Here is a 12,019-nt window from a genome sequence, read left to right as displayed (position 1 = left end):
AAAATTACATATGTGACATATTTTCAACATATATGTAAATCTATATGTAATTAATGTGAAATTTAGTATCTTATATACCTTATTTATCTCTTTCTCTTAAAACATTCAAATTTATTCCCAAATATTTCATACATTTTCACTAGAGTGTTTTGGGATCAAAAATTAGAAATGCAGGGGATGGAGTGATAGCACAGTGGTAAGGTGTTTGCCTTGCACACGACCAACACAAGACAGACCCCAGTTCGAATCCCAGCATCCCATATGGTCCCCGAGTCTGCCAGGAGCGACTTCTGAGCACAGAGACATGAGTACCTCCTAAGCACCGTTGGGTGTGGCCCAAAAACAAACAAAAATTAGAAATGTAATTAACACTACTGGTATCATTACTAGATACACTGAACAAGGAAAATTGGTTTTCATATAGTCCCCAAAATGATGCTTCTATTTATCTGTATGTATCAATAGCTATTCATTTTCTGAAGTTTTTCCAATTATATGCTCAAGCTTATTCACTCTCATTCATATGTCATTTCTTCAAATTGAGGTGGGTATAAAGCTGGGGTCTCAAACTCAATTTACCTGGGGGCCGCAGGAGGCAAAGTCGGGGTGATCCTTGTCAGTAGTAAGCCTTGAACACTGGGGGGTGTGACCCAAACAACTAAAACAAAACAAAAAAGGATTCCTCTAAGGCAGGGCCACAAAATGTTGTATGGAGGGCTGCAAACGGCCCGTGGGCTGCGAGTTTGAGACCCCTGGTATAAAGTGTCATTTACTGGCACTTTTCTAAGACCTGTAAACTAAAAGGTAAACAGAATTTCCAAAGTTCGGACACTGCATCTCCAAAATAGGTTTCTCTTTTTGGGAAGTCTAAAAGTAATGTAAATCAATAAAAATATATCAGTGAGGCTTATATTGTCCAAAAAAGAAGCCTTTAGTTCCAAGTTTATCAAGATATCATGAGGTAAATGAAATAACATGATCACTAATGAGTTTCTCTCAAAAATTACTCTCATCTATATCCCAGAACAGTTACACTTTTAACAACATAAATATATGCTCAAGAAAGTCTAATATAATCAAAATACAAGATGCATTGTCTTTCAATTTCACAAATAAAATCCCACCTTACCTACAAGCCATATGGCTCTCAAACCTTTGCTGAAATATAAATCCACATCTATTATGTAGCGCCACTCATTCAACATTATTTAAAAGGTTTTAAATTTCAAAACTCAGCAGACTTCTAAAAATAAAGAAGCAGATCAAATGTTGATGCAGCAGTATAACTTCTTAGCCTACTATAATTGGAAAATGAATTACAATTTTTATCTTTAACTATAATTTAATTCCACTCCAAGATTAATAGTCTTTGTTAACTAAAGGTGGCCTCTGTAAATCATCATACAAGGCTATATTACAAACTGTTCCCAAAATTACACAAAGGGCATTCAATGAATTTGTCAGACATTTTCCCCAATGTTTTGCTTAAGGAAAATAGCATTCAAATGGTTCCCAATACTATTCAAACTATATAAAATACAAAAACCAAGGAAAAAAAGTAATATTAGTAGCACCAAACAAAATGTGTTTTGAAATGACTTTCTTGAGGCTTGCACATATACACACAAAATACAGTGTCTAAGCCAACTTCCATTTTTCTCAATATAACTACATTCTAAAACAATTACTGTAGCAAAGTATTTTTAAAAATCCTTTACAAGCATGAATTACAATCATGTTGCAAAACACAACTAATTTTATCTGGTATCTGTGTACTAACTTTTCAGTTTTTTTCATCACAGCACTCAAATATATACAGTAAACTTAAATAGTAAAGATGATTTTTCAGATCACAAATGAAGTATCATCTTTTGAATTAAAGACCCTTAAAACTGATACTTCATTAAATTCATCCCCAAAATTACCATTAGACATAATCAGCTACCAATCAATGAAAGCCAAGTATGACATATTATATACTTAGTTATTTGAAATGTTGGCCTAAACATGGGAACAACCAGGTTTAAACAGCAAAATAACTACATTAAAAAGAAATACCAAGATGTGCTTTATGTAAACAATACATACATAATACAAAAGACCATATATACACAAAACCTGAAGCAAAAGATAGAGGTATATATAAGGCATTATTTCCATTAGTTATCAACTAGATTTTCTCACTACTCTTTTAGCAGAACCAAAAGAAATACTTAAGAGTATTCTTAAAAGTTTCCTTAAGATTCACATTCACGGGGCCGGGCGGTGGCGCTGGAGGTAAGGTGCCTGCCTTGCCTGCACTAGCCTAGGACGGACTGCGGTTCGATCCCCCGGAGTCCCATATGGTCCCCCAAGAAGCCAGGAGCAACTTCTGAGCGCATAGCCAGGAGTAACCCCTGAGCGTCACAGGGTGTGGCCCAAAAAAAAAAAAAAAAAAAGATTCACATTCACTAAGGTCCTAAGAGTTTCACATATACAAATACAATCAATTTGAGAAAGGCCATCACTGAAAAATGTAACAGAATAAAATGTCCATCCTCATGAAGATGTACATCTCTAAAGATTATTATACTAGAGGGAGAAATCTAGAAGAAACTTGATAGTTCAAGTCACTTCAGTATCTTCCCCATGGCCCAAATGTAGTTTCAACCCTTACCCTCATCAAAACTATACAGTGCAAGAAAACTTCAAAGCCTAGGGTTAAGAGAATCTGCAAAGTACTTGTATTAAAAAGGAAACACAGGATATGATTTCCAAAAATACATCATATTCCTGCCCTTCTCCAGCTACCTCCCTCATCCCTCTCAAAATAAAGCATGGAGGAGCTAAAACAATGATACAATGAGTAGGGTGTTTACCTTGCACATGGCCCAACCAGGTTCCCTACCTGGTATCCCATATGGTCCCCTGAGCACCACCAGGTACACCTGAGTGCAAAAACAGGGGTAAGACCTGGGCATCACTGGGTGAAGCCCAATAACCAGAATAAATGAAACATGTAAATTAACTGAGTTGTTAAATGGTTTTGCTTAATCTAAATTATGTGATTGAACTTGTAGAGGGACACATTTTTTAAATGAGCTATTATATAAAAATGTACAAATCTTATCAAGTATTGAAGTCCCAATGTAGTTCAGATGTCTGGGTGCTTATATTAATCTATTATAAATAACATTCATGGGGCAGAAGTAGATAAAACATTTGCTTTGTACACAACCAACCCAGGTTTGATCCTTAGCATCATCCCATATGGTCCCTGAGATTTGTCAGGTGTGATCCCTGAGCAGAGTCAGAAGTAAGCACTATGCACTGTACAGTATGGACCAAAATCCAAATAATTAAGATTCATACATTTTTCAAACAATAACCGTCATCTATTGATTTTTCAGATTCTTTGGAAGGCCCTTAGTAAGATAAGTGAAATATATTACTTATCTAAAACAAATGTAAAAATGTTTCCTTTTATATGCTATAATGCTACAAAATTTTGATAAGTCTACTTGCCAAATCAACATTAAAGTAAACTTTTATGAAAATGTATACTTTGTGACCAAAGGTACAATAATGTTTTGCTTACCAAACCTAAAAATTATTAAGTAAAAAAAATATTCCCACAGAAAATTAGCAATTAGTCCATGGAAATTTATTAAAATATTACTAATGTGGATTAAGCAATTCTTCTAAAGCTGGTTCTCCAACAAGTCCAACAATCCCAATCGTTTTCATAGAAATATCTCTCTTTCTAAAACCAGCAAGGTATCATACAGGAAAAAGAATTCAAGGCTTTAATAATTGGGATATAAATGTTAAAACTTTTGATGAGAACTAACAGTATTACTCACTTGCACACTCCTTCCTTCCCTCTACCCTTCTCCCCATAACCCCCAAGTTGTCAAATATCCACACACATTTTGGGAAATTATGCTGTTTTAAATATCTCACTGGTGAGCAACAGGCAGAAGCCCCAACTGTCAGGCACTTGTCTGGCACACAGATTTATAAGAGCTGGCTTTGCAGGCGTTCAGGCTGTGAGACCCCATTAATTCCAATATGGGTGAGGAAATCAGGGCACTTGACCACAGCTCCTTAAGCATATGTGACTGTTCATAGCCAGTCTTTTGGGACTATTGAGATAGAAGAATATCAGATTGGGTGTTTGCTTTGCACCAGCCAGCCCAGATTTGATCTCCAGCATCCCATATGATCCTCTGAGCACAACCAGGAGCAATACCTAAGAGCAAAGGCAAAAGTAACCCCTAAGGCATCACTGATGTGATCCAAAAACCAAAAGAAAGAGGCAGCAGCAATATCTGGGGATTAGAGATTCTATCTTAAAATGCTGGGGCCAAAGCAAAAGTTTTGCCTTGCACGCAGCAGACCCAGGTTCAATCTCCAGCATCTTACATGAACCCAGAGCCTGCCAGGAACAATTTCTGAGCACAAAGTCAGGAGTACTGCCAAAGTGTTTCCAGATATGGCAAAAACCACCAAAAAAAATTTAATTAAAAGAAAAATTAGTTCTAGTCAGTATATAAATCTTAGAAGGCGACCTCTAGAGCAAAATTATACACAATGTACATCGTTGATAGAACACCGATATGTTTTATTCAAGAAGGCAGTAAAACAAAGAGAAATACAAGAAAATATTAGTGATATAAAATTCAATAACATGGGGCCAGCGAGGTGGCGCTAGAGGTAAGGTGTCTGCCTTGCAAGCGCTAGCCAAGGAAGGACCATGGTTCGATCCCCTGGTGTCCCATATGGTCCCCCCAAGCCAGGGGCAATTCCTGAGCGCTTAGCCAGGAGTAGCCCCTGAGCATCAAACAGGTGTGGCTCGAAAAAACAAAACAAAAAAATTTCAATAACATTATTTTACCTCTAAGTCACATTTCCTAAACTTTCTTCCTAACCGTCCTTTACAAATGTTTATTCATTGGAGAAAAGTAGAGATGACTAAGCTAAGAGTCAGTCTACTTTTTATAAGAAACTAATATCTAATAAAAATGATTTAGCTCTTAATAGGAAGAGGAGGAGGCAGGGATAAGAAAAGGCAAAAAGTTGTACAATACATGATATTAAGCATTTAAAAAGTAACATAGTATCAGATAAATTTTTCAACTGAAAAGTTCCATTGAAATAAATTTTCAATTGAAATAAATTAAATTTCAGTCTGGTGAAAATTAGGGATATTAAAGATTTTTAAGATAAGAAAAACATTTCATACTTAGACAAATATTTAGAAAAATAAAATAATTATTGAAGAGTAGCCTGATATTGATGCCAGTCTTTTTCTTTAGATAATCTGTAACACTGAAAGAAAGGCAATGATTACATTTTTCCTCAGCAATTCCTATCATATACATATTTATGTTATATAGGATAACATCCCAAGATTATTGTAAACCTCAAGATAGATTGGGGTAGGTAAGTTATTCCAAAGTTAAATACTGATGCTGCATATAAGAGGTGACTGCATAACAGTCAAATGAACATTGAGTAGAAATAAAAAATGATCAGACCCAAACACTAAACCCAAAGTCATCAACAAAAGAATCAAGATACCCAATCTACATCAAGTTATATATACAAAAGGGACCGGCTACACTTGTGTCCAGAGTCAAAAGGGGTTAGGTATGGGATGCATGCTGAGAACAGGGGTAAAGGGAGGACAACATTGGTGGTGGGAATGGCCCTAATTCACTGTCACTCTGTACCTTAAATATAACTGTGAAAGACTTGTTTAAAAAAAAAAAAAAGAGGTGACTACATATATATATGTCTACCCTTGGTAAAAATAACAATTTTTTTTATAAATTGTATAAATTACATTATTAGGAAATTACAAATTAGGAAATAATTTTAAATAAATTCATCTTTATATATCTGCCTAGACTATCCTGGCATTATTATATATTAGTAAATACATTTTTAACAATACTTATAACTAAAACTCAGTTTTCAAATAAATCCTGAAAAGGAAAAAGAAAATTGAATAATGAAATAAATAATAAGAACTGTAAGAGTTTATAAAATGTTGCATCATTAGTCCTCAATCTGAGATTCCTGGATCAGAAAAGCTATCCAAGCAAAAGAATCCATGACAGTAACACTGTAGAGCTAAACTAAAATAAAACACCAGGATAGCATCCTAATAATTTAGGGTAATAATAAGACTGCTTACCAAAAGTTAATAGTCATCTCACTGCTTTCTTTTTCAAACAGAAGAGAAGGGAATAATTATATTACGAATGTCAATTAATGGGCAAAATCTTTCAAAACCACAGGTTTGTATAAAAAAAACACTTTTAAGCAGAAAATATGATTATAATAGATATTTTCTAGGTATTTCCTAACAGTATGTTGATTAACCAATGCATACTCAACATATATTCTATGGTAAGTTACTGGCCTAAGATACAATATATTACTACCTCTAAAAATCACAAAACTCCACTGCAGGCTAGAAATACAAATACTATTTTTGAACTGACAAAACTGAGGTTAAAATAAAGGTAATGTGATTAAAGTCCTACTGTATAATCTGAAATCTGACTACAAGTTGTGTGTATTTTCTTTTTTTGTTTGGACATGGAATGGGTGACAGTGAGCCACATCAGGAGTGCTCTGTGTCACTCGTGGTGGTGCTCAGAAAACAGTATGTGACACTGGGGATCAAACCAAGACCAGTTATGCAAAGAAATGCCATATGCGGAAAAAAAAAAAAAAAAACCTGTAACTATCTCTGGAGCCAGACAGGTTGGATTCTTATTATTATCCCATCAATTGAAAGAACAAAACAAATATATATAAACATCGAATATATTTCAATGCTTAAACTCATTTGTTTCTAAAAATGCATCTTAAACTCTGATATAAAATTTGAACCCGGGGGGGGGGGGGGGGGAATAAATAAATAAATAAATAAATAAATTTAAACCTCAAACACAAAAATTCTGAAAAAATGAAACTTATCATACAACAATTTAAAATTCTAAACAGCAGGGCAGAAGTGATAGTATAACAGGTAGGGCATTGGCCTTGCAAGCAACCAACATAGCGGTCCACTCCCCAATACCACATAGGGTCCCCTAAGCCCACCAGGATTGTTCCCTGAGATCAGAGTAAACACTGAGCACTCCCAGATGTGGTCCAAAACCAAAATAAAATAAAAATCTAAGTGACTTGTACACAGTAAAATACAGTTTTTAAGAAAAATACCTAAAACAAACAAAAAAAATACCTTAAAATGTAATTCTTGATTAATGTTTTACATTCTGTTAAAATTCTGACAACAGAAATTCTATGCCTGATTTGTCGTGTTTTTGCTTTTGTTTTTAACAAAATATCACACTGCACTGGTTATAGTTAAATGTGGAATAATAATATAAATTCGCTGCTTGGAGGAAAAATGTTTATGATGTAACTAAGTTTTCTTAAGAAGAAACTGAATACCACAGATTCAGTATTTATCTTTTAGAATATTTACTAAGACATAACGTTAATAGCAGGAGTCAGACGATACAAAGATACAAGGACAAACAAGGCACTTGCCTTGAATAAGCAAACCAAGAATTGATTCCTGGTCCCCTGAGACCCACCAAGAATGATCCCTGAGCACAGAATCAAGGGAAAGCTCTGAGCACTGTCAGGTGTGTCCCAAGTCCGCATCCCAAAGAAAAGTGCAAAATGGGGAAAAAATGTAAAATCTTTCAGGTAAGACATATTAAATAATTAACCCATAATTAACCCAGATAACTCTAACAGCATAAAGTAACTCTGAATTCTCTAAATAATTTTAATATCACAACTGTTTACTTAGAGAACAACATATTCAATAACATATTACCACACATACACTATAGTTTTAAGTGATTTTGCTTTGTTTTAGAGCCAGCAGCAGTCAAGAGTTACCTAGCTTTGCACTCAGAAATTACTCTGGGCAGGCCCCAGGTGGGTGTGGGGGTAGGATTGGAGGGACCCATATGGAATGCTGGGGATCAAACCCTGGTCAGCTGTGTGCAAAGCAAATGCTGGAACCATTGTGCTATCCTCCAGCCCCAACTTTAAGTTACAACTTTCAGTATTTTCTTTAAGTAGTTTAGCACAGAAAGCAAATCACTAATTATGTGCAAAATGTCCCAACAATACTAAATTCATAGTACAAAGTCATACTGTATATATATCAGACATATATGATTACATCAAACTGAACTTATTGGGGGTTGGATTTTTATTTTTTGTTTCGGCACACCTGGCAGCGTCCAGAGGTTACTCCTGACTCTATGCTCAGAAATCACTCCTGGCAGGCTCAGGGGACCATATATACAGGACACCAGGGAATCGAACCCGGGTCCATCTTGAGTCAACCATCCCTACCTCTACCTCTGTGTTAATTGTTCCAGCCCCTAAACTGAACTTTTAAGATTAAAATATACCAACAAGATGATTAATATATATACATGCCTGTAGGATTAATGCCAACATTCAGACTATTCTAAGAATATTAATCTTAAAATTGTTTTATGCTAATACACATAACCAGTGAAGAAACAGGCAATCATATCAAACTGCTAATTAAAAGTTTATTAAATTTATATTTCTTAGAAAGATGGTTATATGCTTGAATGCATATATATCAATTTTTTTCTTTAAATAAAAGTTATAATCAGTTCACATGCTTAGTGATTATTATCTCCTGTTACAAACAGCACATAGCACCCTCTGGTGCATTTGCTATAATATATATAAAATTTTACAAAGGGAAAGAATCAACGTGAAAACAAACCTAAAAATCAGTAGGTTGATACTCCTTTAATTATTACTGCTCATGTTTTTAACATTAATACTTAAAACATTTTTTAATAGAAAGAACACTACTATAGTGCAATAAAACTCAGAAAAATTTTAGTTGAAAATATCTGAAATAATCAATGAACAAGAATACTAATTTTCAACACTTTCCATTCAAATTAAAATACTATGGAAAAAATATTATTGATTAAAATGATGAAATTTGTCAGCTTAACCAATTTGTTTATTCAAATCTACTTGACTTTTAGATTCAGATAAATTTGTCATATTTGAGTGTGGAAAGTGCCCTGTGTACTTTCTCCGGATTCAAAAGGACTTTATCATTACATTTAATACTAAAATTCTTCAATGTTTTGTTAGAAGACATGCAACTGAAAGTAAAATGATTCAGAAATACCTTGGGCTAGTTAAATGACAAATCCGGATTTCATATAGTTACATTTTTTTTACTTTATAAAAACACCTTCATAGAAAAATAATTAACTCTAAAAGCATGTTTTACAAAGGACAAAGACAAAAGATACCACCTGTTTCGGATAATTCTTTTGTGAATTACTGGAATGCCATGCACTATAAATGAAAGTGACACCTGTAAAGCAGCTATCAAGTCCCTAACAAGCTAATTTGAGTCAAATATACTTAATCTTGGATTCCTAAAATATGGGAACAACTATGCACCTGTGAAGAGAGGGACATTTAAAATCCTTTTAAAATAGTAACTTGATGTGTGTGCTAACAGCAAGAGTTCTCTCTCATGCTACTTGCATGCACGTAGCATGAGAGAGAACTCTCTTTATCATGTACCTAGTAGTCTGAATTTTTAACCTAAAGCTTAGGATTAAAAACTATAAAATAACCAAGTCTCTTCTTATTTTAAAGTTTACTTTCTTAAAGTTTCTCCATAAGTTAAAAACTTAACTTCTATGTTAGTCTAAAATTTCTTGATAAAGATAACAAACACAAAAACAAAGAAACACTATTAGACTACTTGCATATTTTATATAAACATTTCTCACATATCCACCTCTTTAATACTATATCCACGCTTTTAAATACAAATATATTTTTTAAAAAAAATTATATTCACCTACTAATTTCCTCAGATGGAAGTTTAGAAGAAAACGCAATATATCAACATCTCCCGGATAATGAAACATGTTGCAACAGTTAAGTGTTCATTTTAAACAAAATAACCATCATTAAATTTATTTAGAATAAAAGTAATTGGGGAATTTAAATATATTCAACTTATAAATTAAACCTTTAATCATCTACATGGATTAAGTATCAGATTGTGTACATACTGGAGGAATAATATTTTAAATTTAAATCATGTTCTAAAAACTTTTCCTGTTGAATGATGCATATTAGAATGATTTAGTTCACTATACTCATGTAAATATACTATATACATATGTTTATAAACTTAATGACACTCATAAAGCAATCCAAGAAAGTTGTTGTATTACAATATGTAATAAATCATAGATGCTCAGCTACTCAGAATAAGTTACAAGTTTAAGTTAGTTAAGTTCTAACTGTTAAGTATTTTAGCAGTTAAGTTTTAGAAGTTTGGTCACTTTCTTTAACTTGTCTATAAAGTAAGAACACAGGAGAATATATAGTACAGTCTCCTAGGGAAAAGATCACAGGTAGTACTTTATGTTCTTAATCAAGTGCTAAGAATCCTTGCATTGAATCTTCAAACTTGTATTTTTGTTACGACACTGATTATCCATAAAATAATCTTGCCATACTTGAAACAAATCTCTAACAACAATTTATATGCCACAAAAGTGCTTTCATAAATGGATCAATAATAATTCAATTTAGGTTCTGCCTTCAAATCAGTTTTTGAAATTATGTAAAATCTAAATAAAATGTAATGAGTGTAATGCCTCAGAAAAGGTACTGAACACTGCAAAAAAAATTTTGAGCCATCATAGTAGAGCTTATATTCTATTCAACTGAAAACCTATTATGTAAATGAAATTATGTGTGAAAGTGTCTTGAGACAGCAAAACTCCTCTTAACTTCAGAGAGAATTAAAGGAATCAGGAGCTTCACCATCCAAAAGTGTTTAGGCATTTGACACTCATCTGAACAGAAACAAAGATACAAGTTAGTGTTAGAGATTTACATCTCTAATAAAGGATCAAGGTTGGGAAGGGGAAGAATATAAAGAAAGGTGATGAATGCCCTGAGAAAGACTTCAGAGCAAAATATCACTTTCACTTAAAACAGCAATCACAGAAAATGAATTGAAAATCAAGTTAACTTTTAAACTCCAAGTCCTATTTTTAAAGATATATTAGCCGTTTTGCGGGATTACAATTTCCCAACTTGTTCAGTAAGGATTTCAAGAATAATTAAAAATGTCAAATTATTCACTGAAAACTCTCCCAGGTAAAGCAAATGTTTGCTGTTGGTTCTTTATGAGAATGCTTTTTAAAAAATCCAAATTGGAAGCTTCAAAAATATGTGCAAATATCTTAATGCATTAATATATTTTGCGTTAGCATTCATTCACCATCCAAAACTCTTAACTGATAAGGCTGAAAAAAAGAACAAACTTACAGGATCCCTCCAACAGTTACCTCTAACCAAGGAGCCCTTCTTTCTACTCGAGGGCTGCCTAAGTATTCAAATCTACAGCGAGAAATGATCTTTGCAAAGACAGACTAAAAAAAGTTCTCCCAGCAGGTTTAAGTCACTGTCTCAAGAACACACCAAAAGTAAATACACCCGCAGACGTTAAGGACACACATGCCTAGATCTTAATAACCACAAAGAAAGTAAAATATACACACGTTTTAAGTTGAGAAGCTTCATACATTCTTTATGAACAACTTGACTTCAATTTCACCTCTCTCAAAGGATAAAAAAAAAAAAAAAAAAAAACGAACAGTGATGAAGAAGGGAGGGGAAGAGGGAAACTCTTTTCAAGTGCCTCAACTGTCACCAACAACTCTGGAAACTGAGTTCTGGCCGAGCTGAGCTGAGCTGCCTCGAGTCCTTTCTGTTATTTATCACACCACATCTCAGAACCACAGGGGAAAAAAATTGTTCCCACTCCACTGCAAGGAGGGGAGGCTCAGGCAAAGTGCAATGGAACCTCTCAAGCTGCACCCCTCCCGTGCCCCGCCAGCAGGATAAAGCACTGTCAAGAACTACTAACCCAAGTGGCACAGATGCCCAGCATCCGGTG

The 12,019-nt window shown here is 34.0% G+C and overlaps 1 protein-coding gene across 1 annotated transcript in view; it reads right to left on the bottom strand.

Moving 5' to 3' along the window:
- Window positions 1-11,793, bottom strand: part of RFX3 (regulatory factor X3) — a 331,177-nt gene extending 319,384 nt beyond the window's left edge. The window contains 1 exon segment of the mRNA XM_049773246.1: window positions 11,622-11,793. Within this exon segment, the coding sequence (XP_049629203.1) occupies window positions 11,622-11,647 (26 nt within the window). The 5' untranslated portion in view covers window positions 11,648-11,793.
- Window positions 11,794-12,019: the final 226 nt, after the last annotated feature.

This window comes from Suncus etruscus, chromosome 1 (genome assembly GCF_024139225.1).
Source record: "Suncus etruscus isolate mSunEtr1 chromosome 1, mSunEtr1.pri.cur, whole genome shotgun sequence".
NCBI classification, from domain to species: Eukaryota; Metazoa; Chordata; class Mammalia; order Eulipotyphla; family Soricidae; genus Suncus; species Suncus etruscus.
This window is presented reverse-complemented; position numbering and strand designations above follow the sequence as displayed.